General features: G+C 41.8%; 1 protein-coding gene across 2 annotated transcripts in view; it reads left to right on the top strand.

Moving 5' to 3' along the window:
* The window catches only part of TEX49 (testis expressed 49), a 28,765-nt gene extending 6,016 nt beyond the window's left edge, over positions 1–22,749 (top strand). Inside the window, exons 2-4 of one of the 2 annotated variants that reach the window (XM_027594202.2) lie at positions 19,389–19,506; positions 21,589–21,733; positions 22,173–22,749. In XM_027594202.2, the coding sequence (XP_027450003.1) occupies positions 19,389–19,506; positions 21,589–21,733; positions 22,173–22,221 (312 nt within the window). In that variant the 3' untranslated portion in view covers positions 22,222–22,749. Of the gene's footprint in view, positions 1–19,383; positions 19,507–21,588; positions 21,734–22,172 lie in introns of both variants that reach the window. The other variant, XM_027594204.1, reaches the window with a different exon arrangement.
* The last annotated feature ends 4 nt before the right edge of the window (positions 22,750–22,753 follow it).

Raw genomic sequence — 22,753 nt, 5'->3', positions numbered from 1 at the left:
TTCTGACTCTTGGTTTCAGCTCAGGTCATGATCTCAGGGTCATGAGAGCAAGCCCTGCATCAGGCTCCATGTTCAGTGTGGAGTCTGCTTGAGATCCTCTGCCTCTCTCTCTAAAATAAATAAATAAAATCTTCAAAAAAATTCTTCACTGCTAGACCAAATAATGTCACAATGATAACTTTTGTTCAACCTTTTCCTTACCTCTAGAGTTAAGAATTGCTAACTATTATTACTTTTTCCCCCAAATATTTCAACAGCTCTGTCAAATGCCCAATATATTTTTTTTCAATCACCCAAAATAATAAATCCATTCTATTTTTTTCCCAACTGCCTCTCTCCTACTCCGTCTGGACTGTTCACTGTCTAAACCTGGTGCATAGCTCTTGTCTATAGAATTTGCTTTTGCCTCTTTCCAAGGTTTTATTCCCTATTTCCTGGATCCCATGTTTTCTTTCTTGGTTTACTCCCTCCCTTTCCTGGAATATATCCTTGAATAGCTTTCTAAGAATGTGTAGGAGGTATATTTTTGAAGCCAAAATGGTTTTATTCTGCCCTCACACTTGATTGTCAGTTTTTCCAGATGTGAAATTCTAGGTTGGAAATTCTCATTTTCTGAGAATTTTGAAGGTATGTTTTTATTGTCCTCTAGCTTCCAGTTGGATTCTTTTGTATGTGACTTATTTCTCTCTGGAAGCTTCTAATTTTTTGTTATTGTTCCTTGGTGTTCTGAAATTTCATAATGATGGAATTTGCTGTAGGTCTTTTTTCATTCACTTCAGTAGATACTGCATGAACTTTTTCAATCTGGAAATTTGTGCCCTTCATTTCTGAGAAATTTCCTTTAATATATATTAATTTATTCTATTTTCTCTCCTCTCTTTTTGGAGCTTCTGTTTTAGGGATGCCTAGGTGGCTCAGTCAGTTAAGCCTCTGCCTTCTGCTCAGGTCATGATCCCAGGGTCCTGGGATCAAGTCTCACATCAGGCTCCTTCTTCAGCAGAGAACCTGCTTCTCCCTCTGCCTGCTGCTCCCCCTGCTTGTGAGCTCTCTGTTGCTATCTCTCTCTGGCAAATAATAAAGTCTTAAAAAAAACAAACAAACTTCTGTTTTGTCAGCTATAAAACCTGAGATGATCCTCTAACTTAACTAATATTTCTTTTTATTTTCTTTGGGTTTTTAAAAATGCATTCTTTGGGAGATTGCCCAACTTTATCTTCATATTTTCTGTATTAATTATCTACTGCTGTGTAACAAAGTATCCTAAAACAAAGGCTTAACAAACATTTATTACCTCACAGTTTCTGTGAATCAGGAATCCAAGGAACAACTTAGCTAGGTAGTTCTGGCTCAGGGTTTCTCATGTGGTTGAAAACAGGATGTTAGCAGCAGCTTCAGTCATCTGATGGCTGGAGGCCTCTCTGGCTGTTGATAAGACACCTCAGCTTCACATCACATGGGCCTCTCCATAAAGCTGCTTCAGTGTTCTCACATGTCAGCTAACTTCAGAGCAGATGGTCCAAGAGACAAGGAAGCCACAATGCCTTTTTATGACCTAGTCTCAGAAGTGACTGTCACTGGGCGCCTGGGTGGCTCAGTTGGTTGGGTGACTGCCTTCGGCTCAGGTCATGATCCTGGAGTCCTGGGATCGAGTCCCGCATCGGGCTCCCTGCTCCGTGGGGAGTCTGCTTCTCCCTCTGACCCTCCTCCCTCTCATGCTCTCTCTCATTCTCTCTCTCACAAATAAATAAAATCTTAAAAAAAAAAAGTGACTGTCACTTCCACCTTATTCTGTTTGTTAAAAGAGAGTCACTAAATGCAGCCCACATTCAAGGGGAGGGGAAATAAGCTCTACTTCTTCAAGAAATATCTAAGAAGTTGTAGATATATGTGAAAAACACCACACCTTTGTATCAGAACATTTTATTTTGCTTACTTTGTTTAAGTTCCAAGGACTATTTTTGGTCCTCTGGCTTTTCTTGTCCATATCTTCTCTCTTTTCTTCATGGATATTATACTTTACTTGAAGTTCTGTTCCCTGCATTAGTTCTATCTCCTCTGTGCTCTTTTTCCTATGAGTTTATTTTGGTCTCTTTCTCACGATGACTGTTGTCAAACAACTGGTGATCCTTGGCTCTCCACTATAAGAGTGAGGAACTAAAAGCCTATGTGCGGGAGTCCATTGTGGGCTTCACTGGGAGCTTTCCTCTGGATATTTACAATTTTTCCGGGGAAGGGATCCTATAATTGTTTCCCTGGGGATTGGTTAGATGCTTGTCTGCTAGCATACTAGGACCAGGATAGGAGAATGGGGTATTGAGAGTCACACTTTTGAGGATCTCGATTTTCACTTAATCATCAGATTTTTAGTCCTGCACCATATGCCATCCCTGTGAATCCTTGCTAGGAGTGGAGTGCCTGTTAGATTCAGTTCCTCCAAAGAAGTCCCTTTTTCCAGTTTTATTGAGTTGTAATTGACATATAACATGTAAATTTAAGGTGTACAACATGTTGATTTGATATACTTATGTATTGCAAAATGATTACCACCATAGTGTTAGCTAACACCTCCATCTCATCACATAATTACCTTTTCTTTTCTGTGGTAAGAACATTTAAGATCTACTCTCTTAACACCTTTCAAATATATAAAACAGTATTATTAACTATAATCACTATGCTATACATTAGATCCCCAGAACTTATTCATCTTAAACTGGAAATTTGTACCTTTTGACCGACATTTCTTCATTTCCCTCACCCCACGTCCTTGATAACCACCATTCTACTCTCTGTTCTTATGAGTTCAGCTTTTTTAGATTCCACATGAGATCATACAGTATTTGTCTTTCTCTGTCCAACTTACCTGACAGTGTAATACCTTCAGGATCCATCTGTGTTGTTGCAAATGGCAAGATTTCCTTCTTTCTTGTGGCTAAGTAATATTTCACTGTGTATATATATACCACATCTTCTTTATTCATTAGTCCATTGACAGACACTTAAGTTTCTACATCTTGGCTATTGTGAATTGCTGGAATGAAAATGAGAGTGAAGATAACTCTTCAAGATCCTGTTTTCATTTCCTTTGGATATATACCCAGAAGCGGGATTGCTGGACAGAGAAATCTTTTATATCTTTGTTGGGGCAGTGGTTTGTCTGCTTGCGCTACATGTTCTGTAGACAGAGTTTCAGTATCCACCTTCCTGTTCTCAGACATATTTTTTTTTTTTTAAAGATTTTATTTATTTGACAGAGTGAGAGAGGGAACACAAGCAGGGGGAGTGGGAGAGGGAGAAACAGGCTTCCCGTGGAGCAGGGAGCCCGATGCGGGGCTTGATCCCAGGACCTTGGGATCACGACCCGAGCCGAAGGCAGACACTTAATGACTGAGCCACGCAGGCGCCCCCTCAGACATATTCTTTACTCCTGCCTTCTATGGTACCTGTTACATTCTAAGGTTTTTACCTCTCAGATGAATTAGCCCAATTCTAGTTCTATCCTCTACTGCAGAAACTTAGAACTTTTTGCATTCTGAAAGGTTACTACCCCTCTGTCCACTTTCTATTTTCTAAAAGATATTTCTCCTGAAATGCATCATCTGCTCTTGTATCCTTTCTCTGTCTGTCTTTGCCCTTGAAGGTTAATGCCATTGTTGTTATTTTGGCATTTGGCAAATTTGGGAGAGGAAGAAAACTTATATGGTCAACTATTTTTTAAAAACTTTATTTGGTGATATAATTTCAAAGTTATAGAAAAGTTGTAAGATTAGTACAAACAAAGAAATTCCCTACACTGTTTACCTAAATTAGCCAATTGTATTTGGCCACATTTGCTTTCCCTCTCCCTCTCATTCTCTCTCCAAATATATATATGTATGTATATATCAACAGATATATTTCTCAGTTGAGAATAAATTGCTCATATTATATTCCTATACCCCCAAATATTTAAATTTGTATTTCTTTAGAATAAGAACATTTTCTTAGATAACAACCCACAAGATAGGTATTAAACTCAGCAAATTTTAATAGTGACACAATACTATTATCTAATTATCTATAGTCTACATTACAATTTTGTCAGTTGTCCCATTAATGTCCTTTAGAGCAAAACTTTTCCTTCCAGAATCTGATGAAGGATGAGCATTGCAGGGCGCCTGGGTGGCTCAGTAGGTTAAGCGACTGCCTTCAGCTCAGGTCATGATCCTGGAGTTCCAGGATCGAGTCCAGCATCAGGCTCCCTGCTCAGCAGGGAGTCTGCTTCTCCCTCTGACCCTCCCCGCTCTCATGTGCTCTCTCTCTCTCAAATAAATAAATAAAATCTTAAAGGAAAAAAAAAAGGATGCGCATTGCATTTAGTTGGCATACCTCTTCAGTCTCCTTTAATCTGGGAAAATTCCTCTGTTCCTTTGTGTTTCATGACATTGACATTTTTTTAATAGTACATACAAGACATTTTATAGAATTTTCTTTAATATGGGTTTGTCTGATGTTTCTCATAATTAGTTTGGGTATAAATATTTTTGGCAGGAATAAGCAGCAGTATGTCTTCAGTAGGTCACATCAGGAGGTTCATAATGTCATCTTGTCCCATTACTGGTGATGTTGACATTGGCCTTTTGATTAAGGTGGTGTTTGCCAGTTTTCTCCACTGTCAAGTTATTATTTTTGTGTTGTAATTTGTCAAGTTATTATTTTTGTTTTGTAATTTGTAATCACTTCTAGGAAGATACTTGAAAAAATGTAAATACCCTATTCTTCATCAAATTTTTACCCACTAGTTTTAGTATCTGTTGATGGTTCTGAGTAATATTATTTCTGTGATAGCTGCAAAATGGTAATTTTCCAACTCAAATCTATTTTACTCAAGGTTTACAGTAATTTGTTACATTTTGAGTTTTTCTAAAACATTGGACTCAGTTTTTATACACATCACTGCTCTTTTAAACATAATCTATTAGTTTAATATTTAAATTGCAAAATTGTAATCACAAAGTAACCTAGCATAAATTGTTTGGGGAAAAAAAAACACGACACTACAGACTCTTGGTAACCATGCAGTTTAATTTGTGAGAGCAGAAGTATGCAGGTATGCTGAAGAGTAGCTCTCAGCAGCAACTGGAATGTTGCAGGCATCTTTTAATGTTTTTCAGAGGAAATGAAGAACATTAACTAACCTAGCAAGCCTATTCAGTGGAGCTTCTACTATTTATAATAGTGAGCTATTCACATTTAATGTTCTAAAATACATGAAGAAATTAAAGCATCTTAAAAATTACTTACTAATAGAAACTTAGATAACCTTGTCCGGACCAAGTTAGAGATGCCTAATGTTTGCCAAATTCAATATGTGAGTTAGGATGTAGGAGAGGGATAAGTTTGAGATCCCTTTCTAGATGCAATTTAGATTCTTAGAATTCTTTGTGCTGACATATCATCCAAAGGTAATGGTTCCTGGCAAAAATTGACAAGATTTCCTGAATTTCAGGAAATACAAAGGACCTGGAATAATCAAAGCAATCTTGAAAAATAACAGTGTTGGAGGACACACTTCCTAATTTCAAATCTTCTACAAAGCTGCAGTAATCAAGACAATGTGGTACTAGCATAAGAATTGACATATATAGATAGATCAATGGAATAGAATTGAGAGTCTAGAAATAAACACTTATAGTTATAATCAATAGACTTTCAACAAGAATGCCAAGACAGGAACGCTGGGAGGGGGCTCAGTCAGTTAAGCGTCTGCCTTCAGCTCAGATCATGATCCCGGGGTCCTGGGATCAAGGCCTGCATTGTGCTCCCTACTCAGTGGGGAGCCTGCTTCTCCCTCTCCCTCTGCCTGCCATTCCCCCTGCTTGTGCTCTCTCTCCGACAAATAAATAAATTTAAAAAAAAAGAATGCCAAGACAATTTAATAGAAAAAGAATTGCTTTTTCAACAAATGGTGCTACAAAAACTGGAAATTCACATGCAGAAGAATGAAATTGGACCCCACGTCACACCATATATAAAAGTTAACTTAAAATAGATCATAGACCATAAATGTAAGAGCTAAAACTTTAAAACTGTTATAAGAAAAATCTTCATGACCTTAGATTAGGCAGTGGTTTCTAAGATATGACACCAAAAGCCTAAGTGACAGATAAATTGGATTTCCTCAAAATTACAAACTTTGTGCTTCAAAGAACACTATCAAGAAATTGAAAAGTTTGTGGAGTTTTGTTTTGTTTTGTTTTTGGTAAATGTTTGGATTACAAGACATTTAAAATAAATAAGTATGGGGCGCCTAGGTGGCTCAGTCAGTTAAGCTCCTGACTATTAATTCTGTCTCAGGTGATGATCTCAGGGTCATGAGATCAAGCCCCGCCTCAAGCCCCACATTGGGCTCTGCACTCAGCAGGGAGTCTGTTTGAGATTCTCTCTCTCTCTCCTTCTCTCCCACTCTCTAAAATAAATCTTTAAAAAAAATAAAGTATAAACCCATGTTAAATCACTGACCACAAGAGAAAAACTTACTAAATAGTTGCTTGGAAAAAAGGCTGTGTGCAGTTTTGTTTTGTTTTTTAAGATTTTATTTATTTATTTGACAGAGAGAGACAGCGAAAGAGGGAATACAAGCAGGGGGAATGGGAGAGGGAGAAGCAGGCCTCCTGCAGAGCAGGGAGCCTGATGCAGGGCTCGATCCCAGGACATGACCTGAGCCAAAGGCAGACAATTAACGACTGAGCCACCCAGGCACCCCTGTGTGTGCATTTTTTTTATAAATTTTTTTTTTTAAGGATTGTTATTTATTTATTGAGAGAGAGAATGATAGAGAGCATGAGAGGGAGGAGGGTCAGAGGGAGAAGCAGACTCCCTGCTGAGCAGGGAGCCTGATGTGGGACTAGATCCCAGGACTCCAGGATCATGACCTGAGCCGAAGGCAGTCGCTCAACCAACTGAGCCACCCATGCGCCTGGTGTGTGCAATTTTCATAGGGAATTTTTTCAAAATTTTGAGACATAATGTTAAGACATAATTCCATTTTTAAAAGCACAAAAATCAGTGAAAATAATTCTGTAATACTAACACAAAACTGATAAAATAACATAAAACATACTATAGAATACAGTACAAAAGAGGAACCCATAGACCAATGTAAGTATAAATGGACAAATCCCACTATCAGATCAAATTCAAGAATATATTAAAGATAATCATCTACCATCAAGTAGGACTTATTCCAGGAATACAATGACTTAATATTGGAAGAGATTAATACATAATACCTACGTCAAATTAAAAGATAATGTATAACTATCTCACTAGAAACGAGAAAGGTAGTGGCGCCTGGGTGGCTCAGTCTAAGTGTCTGCCTTCGGCTCAGGTCATGGTCCCAGGGTCCTGGGATCTAGCCCTGCATTGGGCTCCCTGATCAGCGGGAAGCCTGCTTCTCCCTCTCCCACTCACCCTGCTTGTGTTCCCTCTCTCGCTGTGTCTCTCTCTGTAAAATAAATAAAATCTTTTAAAAAAGAAAGAAAAAGAAACTAGAAAGGTATTTGGGTTTGGGGTTTTTTTTTAAGAGAGCACACAAGCTGTGGGGGGTGCAAAGGACCCAAGCCAAGATCAAGAGTCAGACACTCAACAGACTGAGTCATCCAGGTACCCCTGCTCTTGCTATTTAAAAAAACAAACAAAAAAAAAACACACTTCGTAGGGACGTCTGGGTGGCTCAGTTGAGCATCTGCCTTCAGCTCAGGTCAAGATGTCAGGGCCCTGGGATGGGGTCCCACATCGGGCTCCTTGCTCAGTGGGGAGTCTGCTTCTCCCTCTGCCTGCCACCCACCTGCTTGTGCTCTCTCTTTCTCTCTCCCTCTCCCTCTGACAAAATCTTTAAAAAAAAAAAACACTTTTAAATTAAGAATGAAATCATAATAAGGACCTCCCACTTCACATCATACATAAAAATAAATTGCAGATGGATTAAAGAGGTAAATATATAAAACAAAACTATAGAAATATTAGAGGGAAACAATATTTTTACAATCTTAGGGTGGTTTTGGAAAACTTTTTTCATAAAACCAGGAAGCCTAAAAATCAGGACATAAAACCAGGAAGCCTAAAACGATTGACAATTTGTACTAAATAAAAAATTGTAAATTGTGTAACAAAAAACATTATAAAGTTAAAAGGCAAGAAAGAGACTGAAAGAAAATATTAGCCATATATAGATGTGTGTATATATGAATACATATATACATACATATCCTCATGTATATAATTCATATGCATAATAATATTCAAAATATATAAAAACCTCCCAAGTAAGGCACCCATCCAGACTCTCCTTCTCATCCAACATCAGACATTTATTTATTAGGAACTGACTATGCGGGGCACCTGGGTGGCTCAGTCATTAAGCATCTGCCTTCGGCTCCAGTCGTGGTCCCAGGGTCCTGAGATCAAGCCCCACATCAGGCTCCCTGCTCAGCGGGAAACCTGCTTCTCCCTCTCCCACTCCCCCTGCTTGTGTTCCTGCTCTCACTATCTCTCTCTCTCTGTCAAATAAATAATAAATAAAATCTTAGGAAAAAAAAAAAAGGAACTGACTGTGCCAAGTACTGTGTTAAGCACTGGAAACACAACAGTGACTAACAGACAATAAATAAGTAAGTAAGATTCACAGATGATAACAAGTGCTGGGAAGGAAATAAGGGGAGGGTAATGCAATAGATCAGAAGTTGTAAACTGTTGACCAAAGGGCCAGATTCAGCCTGCAGTGTTCTTTTCTTAAAAATTTGGACCAACATTTAAAAATTAGGAGATTTTATGTAAAACCCACATGTCTGACCTCTTAAAAAAGTTAGAACTGGTCACACTGGCCCTAAATTCCCACATAATCACAAACAGCAAAATAGCAGCTGCCCCTTTAGATGGAACAGGTTTCTTACTGTTTGCTTTACTCATAAACATTATCTGCCTGGCTCTTACAGGCAACTGAGTTTGCAGATCCCAAAATGGAAAGTAACTAGGAAAGGCCCACTTAAAACAGAGTAATCCAGGAGGTAATGTTTGAGCTACACCCTAAAGAATGAGAATGACCCAGCCATGCATAGAGCTGAAGCTAGAGCTTTATCTTCATAGCAAATTTTAAAATCGAGATGCAATTCAAAGCCAAAACTAGCAAAGCACCTGCAACCCCCACTTTGATCAGAGACTGCTTTCACTGCATCCCAGCCAGAAGCCTGCAAGCCATCTTTCACTTCTGAAAAGCCATTTTAATCATGTATACCCTGAAGTATCTATGCACTCTGCCCATTGTTCATGACCTCATAACAAAAGGAAACTTAGAACAATATTTCTGGTACTACTACCCTTTCCACAAAGACATTTGGACAATGTGGTTGCCCTCTGCCAAGTTTGGCTTCAACCATGTCATTCAGACTTCTACCTAAAATTCCATTCAATAGTAATTATATTCTACTTCTAGTACTTCCTTGAAGCCTTTTGAGCTGCCCCAGGGCTGAAGTCTAGGCCCACATGGCCAAGGTCTGGGGCACATAGACTGACTCTAGGAGCAGGAAGTTGGGAGTGTTGAGCTCCAGAGAAACCTATCAAGACAAAGATGCATATATTTGGCTCTCCACCTAGGCCATTAATCTTCTTAGAATAATTAGTACCATCACCACAAATCTCAGGTGGGCACTCAGGACTGCCTGACAAGCCTATTATGTTTCTCTGGTCACTCTCCTACTCAAGACAATTATTTCACATCTCTCCCTGAGTCTCTAAAACCTCTCTCCCGTCCTCACTCTGAGCTAATAACTTCCTTGCTCCTTATTTCACTAAGAAAACAGAAGCAATCAGAAGAGGCTTCCCATCATCACATCTAACATTCCACTGCATGTATAACTTCCCTCTGGCACAGTGAGTCGAATGACCATTTGTGCGCTGGAGCTGCCCCCTTCTCACCTATTCGAGGATTCTGCTCCTGAAATTATACCCTTCTCCCTCAGTTTTTCCTCCTCCTAAGTCACTTCCATCACTATACAAATGTGCTGCAACCTTTTCTATCTGGGGGGAAAAAGGAAGGAAGGAAGGCCCACCCCCTTGACCTTCAAACTACTGTTCCCATTTCTTTCTCCATTCTCTCCCCCTTCCCACCCCGATTATACCACAACTTCTAGAAGGAGGAGTTTTCACTCATCAAGTAGAGAAAAACAACCATGCTGAGAGGTCTCACTAATGATCACTAAACTCAGGTGGACCTTATGGCTGCCCAGAAGTCAGACATTCCCTTGTTCCATGCACTCTTTCGCTCTCCTGGAGGCCTCATCATACCTTCTCTTTCCTTAGACCTCCAACATCCTCAATCCTCACTTCCAGGTAATGACTTGTTGTTGTTGTTGTTTAAGATTTTTTTTTTATTTGAGAGAGTGAGCCAGAGAGAGAGCACCACTGGGAGGGGCAAAGGGAGTGGGAGAAGCACACTCTTCCGCTGAGCAGGGAGCCCCAGGCCACAGGGGGCTCCATCCCGGGACTCCCGGATCATGACTTGAGCCCAAAGCAGACACTTAACCAACTGAGCCACCCAGGGGCCCCAGCTTGCTTTCCTACTTAATAGTTTTCATTGTGAAAACGGAAATAACTAGATTATTTCTATAACCTCTCACAAACCACATCTATCCATCTATCTGTATCAGCGCCCACGTGTCTTATTAAATGAATGAATGGTCCACAACCTATTAACACCAACACCTCCACCTGTGCATCAGCTCCCATCTTTTTGCCTATTCAAGGACACTACTACTCCAATATTATTTATACTCTATTGCATCAATTTTTCCATCTCTGACCATTCCTATTTACATACATGCATGCTACAATTTCTTTCATCTTAAAGCCCTACATTTCCTATTTCCCTGCCCCCTATACAGAAAAATTCTTCAAAAGACAAGGTTGTTGTCTCCATTTCTTCTCCTCCCAGTCTCTTGCCAGAATTCATGCCAGTCAGGCTCTTGCCCCAATCACTCCACTGAAACTACTTATATCTAGTCACCAATGCTCATATCCACTTACCATGTCGCTAAGCTCTTAGCTCTCATTTTCAGCAGATCAACAGAAAAGTACAACAGAGCTCAGATTGTTCTGACCCCTGCTACTGCTGAGGTTGCTTGCAATGTATGATTAGCTAGGAGAGGTTTGGGCCTGTGGACCACCATAATGGGGAACTTGCCTCATACATTTCTATTCTAGAACTGGTTTGGGAAATTAACAAGGAGGGGGCAGGAAGGATATGGGTAAAATACAGCATTCTATTCGGCTCCTAGCAAGCCCACATCCACCTTGCTTGCCCCAGTCTTCCTAATCCCAGTTGCTACATCCATTAATTCAAGGAACCCACAGTTCATGACTCTGCTCACCCTCAGTTCCACAATCCAAATGATCTTGCAGGACTCTGATTTGTAATCCACACTTGTCTTTAGAATGATTCTCTGGCTGATTTCACCTTTCAACACATTCATTCAAGTGGCTTCAAGGCACTTCAGCCTGTTTTCCATGCTCAAATTAGCCACAATCTTAACCTTGCCCTTCAGCAAGGGCTTTAACAGCAACCATAAAAATGAACCTATTAATATTAACACTTTTTCATTCTTAACACTTACTATAATGATATTTTTAAATCATTCACAATTTTTCTTTGAAGAAAGATAGGGTTTTTTTCCTCCTAGTAGGTGTGAGTATATTAACATACTACCTTGAGGGCCCACTCAAGCTTTCCATATCATAATGAAAACTCATAGAGGTGAGTCAACACATGTAACCAAATATTCTGCAAGTCTCTGCCTCCTTCCTTTCTTTTCCTTCTGATAAAGAACCAAAATAGATAAACCAAAGAGGAAAACAGGGTGTGGAGAGCATACTTTGGTCTGTCCTTGACTTCATAAACTCAGCTTTATCAGGTACCCAAAGTTGTTCAGATTCAGGGGGCTAATTCACACTAAGCAAATTCAGAGTGCCTCAGTTTCCTTGCCTGCAAATGGAGATAATAATGCCTTATAGATTTGTTGTGGAGATTAAATGAAATTACGTATGTAAAGCACCTAAGACCTAGCACATAAAACTGTACAATAGATAATTGCAGGAAAACTTATAAACCATAATATATGTTACTATATACATGTGGAATATATACCTTTCCTATGACTGAAATATCGTTGTTCACTTCTCAAGACATGCTTGCCAGGATAGGATACCTGGAAAGCAATATTTTTAACTATTAAGTTTCCTTGAGAAGCAGAAAATACTGGTGGACTTCAAAGGATTTTTCATCCAGTTACAGCTATCCACAGAAGAGCACCCCTCACCCATGACCAGAACTTACATGTCCACCAATCATAGATTCCTGCCCTCCCAGACTCACCTTTCCTGTTTGTAATACTGATGGCCCCTGCAGGTTCAGTCCAGCTTCCAGAGTTTGTTCACCTTATGCTCTGGTCTCTTGAACGTCTAAGCTTTCTCTTCTCTGTCCTCTCCTGGCGAACTTGGCCCTATATCTGTCCTTTCCTTTGCAGACTCTATCTCACCACCTGCTTTGAACTCTGCTTTCCTAAGCTTCGTATCTAGACAGTCCTCTTAGTCCAGATTGTCATGGTCTTGATTTCAGACAAATTAACTCTTATTTGGCCCTTTGCTGAGACAATTCCCTTGCCCTGTTATATGAAAACCCTAGGTGAGGCTAAACCTCATCGTAACACAAATATACACTCAGGACATTTCCCACTGATAAGAGTCTCAGAGGCAAGTTGATGGGGATGGTGGTAGGAAAAGATTATGCTTGTTTTTGTCTTGAGACAAATGACGTTTCCCTGCCAGACTCTTTAGCAACTGCCCTCTCACCACAGACACAATGACGTCCAAGCTCCGCACATCTTCCTTCACTGCTGCTTTTATCATTCCTCTTCCCAAGAGAAATGCACAGAGTCCTCAGAGTTGCTCTTCCAGTTCTAAATGAATCTCTTCAAAGAAAGACTAAATCTCGAGTATATGGTAATGTGGTAAAAGTTGAGCATGTCTCACTTGCATTCTCATTTTCTGGATCCTGTCAGAAGATATAACAGATGGTTTTCCCCACCCTGCTCGAATGTTCTTTGCTCAATCTTCTAGGTCTTCTGATCTCTCTGAACTGCCTGTTTGGTGACCCACCTGTTAGGAAACAGCTGGGGATGCCATTCTTAGGCTCCAGCAGAGGGCACTATAGTCCTGGCTTTTCAAACAGGAGCCTGAATGGCACAATTCAGCCGAGAATGAACTGGCCCAAGCCTTTAAGCCCCTCCGCCTTTCCAAATGGATAAACCTACTGAAGTTATAGAAATGTATCTTGGGGCGCCTGGGTAGCTCAGTCGGTTAAGCGTCTGCCTTTGGCTCCGGTCATGATCCCGGGGTCCTGGGATGGAGCCCTGCACCAGGCTCCTCCCTGCTTCTTCCTCTCCTGCTCCCCTGGCTTGTGCTCTCTCTTTCTCTCTCTCTCTCTCTCTAATAAAAAAAAAATAAAAAATAAAAATAAAAAATAAAAAGGAAAGGAAATGTATCTTGGAAACAACCCATATGTCTTTAGCTGCTACAGACCATCATCCCCTATCCACCTGAAATTAGAGGAGAAAAGATACTCAAGCTACTCGTAGCTTCAGTCTGCCAAAGTCTAAGGAATAGGCACCTCCAAGATGAGTGACTATGTCTATAGAGCAGCAAATAGGCCACTTTTTCTATGGAGGCTCCGCCTTTCCCCACTAGTTTTCCCCACTGAGAGTGGTCCAATCTACAGCAGAGTGGCCCACTCGGTTCAGTCCTTTCTGTTGCCCCAGTGCTGGACATAGGAAATGATACTCCACATTTCAGTGGAGTTCAAGGAGGCAGGGATCTGCCTCTGGAACAAGGTAATGGATATCATATGCCCCACCGAACTCCAGGCTGCTTCCAAGGTGAGCAGACACCTTTGACAGGACTCCCATTGAGCTGCACACAAGGGATTCCAGCAAAAGGCTAGTTCTATCAGTTTACATTTTCCCATAGTCCTTTGTCTTGCCTGGAAGCCGTGATTAGATGATTTCAAGAACAGGTTAGTGTGGTAGTTAAGATCATGGGCTCTGGAGCCAAACTGCCTGAGTTAAATTCATGCTTCTGTCATATGCTAGTTTAGTGAACTTGGGCAAATGACTAAACTTCTCCAGGACTCTGTTTCCCTATTTGTAAAATAAGATAATAATAATAGTACCTACCTTTTAGAGTTGTGCTGAGTGCATTCACTAAGTATTAGCTTGATTTATCGTTATCATCCCTAGAAGATCCATGTAGCCCCTTTTACATCAGCAGTCTGCAGCCAACACTAGGTTCTCTGTTATCCCGTGCCCCATCTACTTCCCATGTGTTCAGAATCCTGAACAAGTGCACCACTTTGAGGAAGATATTTTTGGACACAAAGGCAAAGGAACTGCCCCCATATGTAAAATGTGCCCTAGTTCCCTGGGCTCATGCTCCTGTCCACTCCTTCCCAATGCACTGACAATTTCCTTGTGCCGGGGAAGACAATAAATGCAAGACAGCCTTCCAAACATGTTTCAGCTAATTTCACTCTATGTTATTGCTCCAGCAAACTTCAAGGGATTAATGCCCAGCATCTAATAGGAAATCCTAGATAGGAGTCATTTTTTATGTACAATACCACATTTTCTCTCAAACTGATCTTGTGTGAATTTCTAGTCAGGGTGGTATTACTCTGCTTGTGGCAACATCAACTTGCAAGTAATGTGTGTTAGATATTATCACCATTATGTACTAAGCATTTAGAACAGTCAGGCAAGTATCCTAACCTAGAAGTCAGAATTCTGGGAGCCATTGAGGTAGACCCATTCTAAAAATTCTTCAACCTGAAAACATCGTGGCCTGTCAGTCCCACTTACAACTAACCAGAGGCAATAGGCACAGTAGTGGATAAGGAAGATTTTGTGACCACCCCAGTGGTCCTAAGAAGCCGGTAGTATTGAAAAATCTGCAACATTAATTTGAGGGCGCCTGGGTGGCTCAGTTGGTTAAGCGACTTCCTTCAGCTCAGGTCATGATCCTGGAGTCCTGGTATCGAATCCCACATCGGGCTCCCAGCTCAGCGGGGAGCCTGCTTCTCTCTCTGACCCTCTCCCCTCTCATGGTGTTTCTCTCTCTCTTGCTCTCAAATAAATAAATAAGTAAATAAATAAATCTTTAAAAAAAAAAACAAAAAACATTGAGTAAGTGGAAGATCCACCCAAGTACTTTTGCACCACTCCAATGTCCTTCATAGAACATTCAAAGTATTAGATGTGGTCTTATGCAACTCCCAATTTATGGCCCAGTTCTAGAAGAAACGGTCAGGGCCCTTTGTATCTATTTACCACCAAAAACTATATGGAGCATAGCATTAACTGGGTGGATGAAGAACCTCTGTTATACTATCTACCCACAAAATGGTGAGTTCATCTACCTCGCCACAGTGTAGTTTGCTTATAAAGGGCTCGTTGCCTTCCTCTACCCGGGACATGCCCATTCACAGTAGCTGTGGCATGATTTTTACCTACAGCTCACCACTCTTCACCTCAAGTGGCTTCTAAAACTTGGCAGCTGGGGGAAACTATGGGCTACCAAAAGTATCTTCTAGCTTGCCAAAAATCAATCCAAAGAGTATGCCAACTGGTGCTTGATTCAGGAGGAAGGCATCCAAATGGGTGATACTGTCCAGCACATCTCCAAGTACACAGTAACCATTTATATGGGAAGCTGGGAGCCTACTACTTAGAAACTGAGATAATAGAGAACATCACCTGGCTGTACCCTTACAGACAATCAGTCTGAGGCCTCAGAACCAGACAAAGAGCTTGTACAGTTACCTGCACCCAGACCAGTAATTACTTGCAGTCAAGGTCCCATTGCCCACTTAGAATATGCTCTTACTCTTTCTCCTCAGAACATATCTACTTGGCCACAGACATTCTGGCACCTCCACCTTGCCCAAAGTCAAATGACACTGCTTCCAGGAACTGGCCCCTCATTGCTATAACCTGTGATGAAGTACAAATCAGCCCCCTGATTCAGTTCAGGTTTCCAGAACTGTATATTCTGTCACCTGTCCAAATCTTCCAACTCTCAAAGGAAGGGTTTCAAACAGTGCTCCTCTCTGGCAGGATCATTCTCAAAGAAGGTGAAAGGAGATTTCCCCTGGAGTGCAAAGGTGGGGAAGGAGGGACAGAAATGAATGAGTGGGGTCAAGCCAGAATGAAGGGGAAAAGCAGGAGCTGGGGAAATACTCCAGAAGAGAAGTGGCATTCCCGTTCTCCACCAGAGGTGAGTGTGTGATCACAACAATTTCTGGAGAATGGCAGACTTTGATCCAGTTCCTGACAAGCTCAGGATTCTGAGATGCAAGTCAAATCTAGCCTATTTAAGCAGAACGTGAATTTATAAAAAGAATATTGGTGGGATAACATCAAACTAAACAACTCTGCACAGCAAAGGAAACAATCAACAAAATGAAAAGGCAGCCTACAGAATGGGGGAAAATAGTTGCAAACCATATATCTGATAAAGGACTACTATCCAAAATACATGAGAAACTCCTATAATTCAAAAGAAAAAAAAACGATTAAAAATTGGCATAAGATCTGAGTAGACATTTCTCCAAAGAAGACACACCTATCAATAGGTATATTAAAAGATGCTCAACATCACTAATCTTCAGGGAAATTAAAACCACAATGAGATACCACCTCACACCTGCAAAAAAATGGCTGCTATCGAAAAAAAAAAGAAAAGAAAAAGAAAAGACATGTTGGTGAGAATGTGGTGAAAAGGGGGAACCTTTATATACTATTGATAGGAACATACACCGGTGCAGCCATTATGGAAAACAGTATGGCGGTTCCTCAAAAAAGTAAAAATAGGGGCGCCTGGGTGGCTCAGTCGTTAAGCGTCTGCCTTTGGCTCGGGTCATGATCCCAGGGTCCTGGGACCGAGCCCCGCATCGGGCTCCCTGCTCAGCGGGAAGCCTGCTTCTCCCTCTCCCACTCCCCCTGCTAGTGTTCCCTCTCTCACTGTGTCTCTCTCTGTCAAATAAATAAAATCTTTAAAAAAAAAAGAAAGTAAAAGTAAATCCTATTTCTGGGTATGTATCCAAAGAAATTGAAATTATGATCTCAAAGAGATATCTGCACTTCCATGTTCCTTGCAGCATTATTCACAGTAGCAACATAAATGTCCATCAATGCATAAATGGATAAACAAATGTCATATATACACACACATACAATGGAATATTATTCAGCCTTAAAATTAAGAAGGAAGTCCTGCCATTTGCAACAACATGGTGAACCTGGAAGACGTGCTAGGTGAAATAAGCCAAAGAAAGACAAATACTATATCACCATTTATATGAAGAATCTAAAGTAATCAAACTTGTAGAAGCAGTAGACTGGTGGTTGTCAGAGGCTCGGCAGGGGGGAAGAAATGGAGGGGCAGTAGTCAAAGAATACAAAGTCGCCGTTATATAAGATGAATAAATCCTAGAGATCTACTGTACATTACAGAACCTGTAGTTAATACTGTATTATACACTTAAAATTTTCCTAAGAGCATAGATCTTCTATTAAATGTTCTTACCACAAAATAAATAATAACAATAAAGAGGGTGGGAGGAAATTTTTGGAAGGGACGGATGTTTATGACCTAGATTGTGGTGATGGTTTCACAGGTGTACACTTACCTCCAAACTCATTAAGTCATATATATTAAATACGTACAACTACTTGTATGCCAATTTTACAATAAAGTTTAAAAAAAAATATTGGGAAGTACATAAAAGCTGTAAAAGGAACAGAGAAGCAAGTTTGGTGGACAGTAACCGAATCATGCTGCAGGCCTGGTTGGGCACAGACACTGTGTTCAGGACTGTGGCAGGCACTGTTGCCACCAAGGACCCCGGGCTCTGAATGTGCTGCTAGAAATAAGACGCGGCTTCACTGCTGGCACTTCCCATTAGTAGAAGACGACTACATAGCCCCTGCTTCTCTGCAACCTTCCTCTTTGGTTCAGAATCTGAAGCAGTTGTCTGGCCTAGCCCAAACTCTTTGCCCATGCCCTAGCTGCAAGAGAGCCTGGCATCTTGGTCCATTTGGACAGCTGTCACAGAATGCCATAGACTGGGGGACTTATAAACAACAGAAATTTACTTCTCACAGTTGTGGAGGCTGGAAGTCTGACATCAGTGCATCAGCGTGGTCCGATGAGGGCCCTCTTTCAGGTTGCAGACTTCTCATTGTGCCTTCATGTGGTGGAAGGGGCGAGGGAGCTCTCTGAGGCCTCTTAGAAGGACACGAATTCCATTCATAAGGGCTCTACCCTTATGACCTAATCACCCCCTAAAGGCCCCACCTCCAAATACTGTCACCTTGGGAACTGGGTTTTCAACATACGAATTTAGGGGGAACACAAACATTCAGACCTGGGTAAGGAAGCTCTGGTCTTTTCAGCCTCCATAGTGAGATTCCAGTTTTGCTTTGGAGGGGATTCCCAAACCCCCATAAGAATGCTAGGTCTAGGGGCACCTGGGTGGCTGAGTCAGTTAAGCGTCTGCCTTCAGCTCAGGTCATGATCCCTCGGTCCTGGGATCGAGCCCCACACTGGGTTTCCTTTCCCTCTGCCCCTCGCCCCATCCATTCTCTCTCTCTCAAATAAATAAAATCTTAAAAAAAAAGAATGCTAGGTCTACACTGCCCTACTCTACCCTACACCTATCCTTACCCTACTCTACACTACTTTTCCAGCCCCTTCCCTGCCCCCTCCACTTTACCTTGCACTAATCAGGCTCCAAATCAATAGCAAGCTGAAACCTCTCTACTGCTTGTCTTCTACACACTTGCTATCCTGCTGCCTGAAATGCTCTTCCTGATACCACTATGTCCCATGGACTCCTTCTTATCCTCCAAGACTTAGCTCAAACGTAACTTCCCTATTAGACCAATTAAAGTTCTGCAAATATGCCAATTCCAGGAAATGAGTGTCCATCCAGATAAAGGACCTTTTTCACCTGCACTAACCCTAAGTATCTGTCAATATCCTGATTCCAGTAGGAGGCCACTCAAAACCCAGGAGTCAGAGAGGAGCAAGAGAATGGTGAGGGAGGTCTCATGATCACTGGGTTCTCCCTCCCTCCCTCCTGACACAGGCATTGTAATTTGACATCTGAGATCCTAGGATCAGATTTGAGTGGTGAGGAGGGATCCCTGCCCTGTGCCTGGTTGGCATGGAGACTAGAGACTCAGAAAATCAAATAGCCCTATTTGCTAAGTACTCATAACAAGTCTGCTCTTGTTTCAGACCAGGAGGAGCTGGCGCCCACTAGGCTTCCCCCTATTATCCCAGAAGATGCGAATTATTCTGTGCACCAGAATAGCCACAAAAGTTACCACGAAGCTGTAAAGAAGGTGTTGTTAAAGACATGTAAGTATTGAGTCTGGGGGGCTCAGTCAGTTACGCTTCTGCCTTTGGCTTGGGTCATGATCTGGGGCTCCTGGGATCGAGCCCCGGTCTGGCTTCCAGCTCAGTGGGAAGCCTGCTTCTCCCTCTCCCTCTGCTGTTCCCCCTGCTGGTGCTCTCTCTCAAATAAAATCTTTAAAAAAAAAAAAAAAGACATGAAAGTATCCTGGAGTGGGCACCATGCTAGGCACAGAATAGATATGCCTGAGTTTGTAAAGAATGGTTGGGCTGTAATGGGGCATGGTTATAGGGCAGGGGGAAGAAAACAGCCAAAAAGGGAAACCGAGAAAAAGGAGGGTGAAAGTAGACTTGAATGGTAGCATGAGCGAGATAAAACAAACTGAATCAGACCCGGAAGCAGAAGCTCCGTACTGGAGTCATAGTTCTGCCTCTTTAAGTGTCTTACGTTGGGTAGCCACATATCTTCTATTAATCTTTCTCATTAAGAAAAAGAAAAGAAAATGCCTGCTCTACCAATCTTACAGAATTGTTGTGAGGATCACAACAAAATGAGACAATTTAGGACAGTACTTTGTATATTATGTGCTATGCCTGTGAGGAGTGGTAGACCAAGCACTGGCTTTGGAATTTGAGCTGAGTTTAAACTCCAAACAAATTGTGTGACCTTGGGCAAGTTCCTTTAACCACTCAACCTCTCTGAACCATCTGAAAATGGGAATCATACTCTAACATTGTTGTGAAAGTTAGAGAAAATGTACATTTAAAAAAGCATCACTACTGATACATGAGAGAACTTCTAGGAATCTTCAGGGAGTTATGCTATGCAAAGAAAGCCAGTCCCCAAAAGATCACATACTGTATGATGCCATTTATGTAACATTCTTAAATGACAAAATTATAGAAATGAACACCAACAGGGGCTAGGAGGGCATGGCTATAAAAGGGCAACTCCTAGGGCGCCTGGGTGGCTCAGTTGGTTAAGCGTCTGCCTTCGGCTCAGGTCATGATCCCGGAGTCCCGGGATCAAGTCCCACATCGGGCTCCCCACTCAGCAGGAAGCCTTGCTTCTCCCTCTCCCTCTGCCTGCCGCTCCCCCTACTTGTGCTCTGTCAAATAAATAAATAAAATCTTTTAAAAATGGGGGGGCAGCTCCCTTTCCCTGTTGGGGGAAATTGGGTAAAGCGTACACAGGAGCTATGTGTATCATTTCTTACAACTATGTGTGAATCCATAATTATCTCAAAATTAAAGTTTAATTTAAAAAACTAAGGTACTTTCAGAAACTTAAAAAGACATATGGATAGAGTATCTAAGAGTTATTCCTAATAGCAAATTCTTTTTAAGAGCTTATAATCAATCAATAGGGAAACAACTAAGTCAAAAACGTACCATCTACTCAATGGTATATTACAGATTTTTTAAAATAATGATTATAAAGACTATATAGCCAGAATATTAGGCTAATTCTAAGTGTAAAGAATATACAAATTTTATACAATGGTTTAATTAGATTTATCCACATCAAGAATAAAAACGCCAAAAAGCTAGGTAAGTCTGATACTATTTCAAAATCTTAAGAGCACCTAATACATTTAGAACATGATAGGCACTTGATAAATGAATCTATTAGCAGTACCTAAATATGAGGTGGTATCATTGCTTAGTTTCAGAGAATTACCTGGAATGAGAAAAGGAAGGGATTTTTTCAGATAAGAGGGAAGGGAAAGAGGAAGATTAAGCCTGGGGGATGGGGGTAGGGGAAGCCAGTAGAGTAGACCCATCTTGCACAATTCCCGAGTGGGTTGACCACCTGCTTTTCCACCATCTTAGCACTTGGGGAAAGCTCTCTTGGAGATGGGCTTAGTAGCAGCAGGAAGAACCAAGACTGATTCAACTGACCATGAAGGGTGTGAGCTGCTGGAATCCGGAAGTGAAGCTGGGTGTGGTGGCCAGATTCCCAGGACTTCTCAGTACAGGGTCGAGGCCCAGTTGCTAGGTTGGGCTTGTGCTGCCGTGAGGCACAAAAAGGGTTATCCAGTATCCACAAAAGATACTGGATAACCTGCCCTTCCCCAACCATTCAAGTCCCCAATCAGGTCTTCAGAGTCCCCTTGACTGATGCTCAGAACTTCAGCTTCTGGCGGTCCCGTGATCCAGGAGTGCGCCCAGAGGAAACCATGCCATGGATCCGAAGCCCCCGCCACTGCCTCATCAAAAGCCCAATGACCAGGTTAGGTTGGGATGGGTGAGGGTGAGGAGACTAAGGGAGGAACTCCCTCCACTTAAATCCTTAGAGACTGTTTCATCTCTTCTCAGTTAGAGAACAGAAGACAAAGTTGGCGTCTTACCAGGGATAGCTGGCCCCAGCACCTGGCATTCAAAAGAGCTAAAGCTTTGTTTCTATCTTTGTGTTTCGCCTTGTGGCTATGACTTCTGGCGCAAGCACAAGACAAGTGTCTATAGCTTTCCTAGGGGAGTCCAGGGATGTTTCTGCTCCCTTCATTGCGGCCTCCCACCCTCCAACCACCATTCACTGGCAGTAGCCATACTTCCTCATTACTGCCCCTGCCCTCTCTGCCCTGAGGCAGTCTTGGGAGATGTTTAAGGACACCACCACATATACACCAGCCTGGCCTGGCCGAATCTGAGACCCTGTCTCTCTTTTCCAGGTTCATGGATCACTCTGTTCTTAGTGACAGAAACTTCAGTCTGTATTGAGCAGGATGTGTTTGCAGAAGAGCAAGACGGACCGTGGAAACAGGGCAAAGAAAGAGAAAGTGGGAGAAGGTGTCCTGGTTCCACTGACTGACTAATGAGAGGAGGCGATCACAAAAGCAGAGTAAACAGATTGGACTAGAGTCACTTGTGTGTGCTGGAAGTGAGGCGGAGGGAAATTATTCCAATGCCCAAATTCCTGTGAGATCAGATGTATGGGGGCCAGAATTTGGTGTTTGGTTTGGGAGGAGCCAGGGTACAGAAAAGACCACCAAGGGGGTCTTGACCTCATGAATGGCAGGTGTCAGAGTAACAAGTCTGGGAAGACACACACTGGTTCTCATGATGCTGAAGGGTCTAGAGTAGTCATGCTCTCTGAAGACTGCAGCTTCACCTTCGCAGCGAGAAAACCAGAAGAAGCCCTCTAACCACAGAGGAAAAGAGGCTCAGAGCCCTCCAGCAAGAGGCTGCCTCCTGTACCCAGCTCTGCCACTTCTGACCCAACCCAGGGCCCAGAACATCTTCAGAGAGCTAG

This window comes from Zalophus californianus, chromosome 9, assembly GCF_009762305.2.
Source record: "Zalophus californianus isolate mZalCal1 chromosome 9, mZalCal1.pri.v2, whole genome shotgun sequence".
NCBI classification, from domain to species: Eukaryota; Metazoa; Chordata; class Mammalia; order Carnivora; family Otariidae; genus Zalophus; species Zalophus californianus.
Note: the sequence above shows the minus strand (reverse complement) of the source record. Positions and strands in the feature narration are given on the sequence as shown.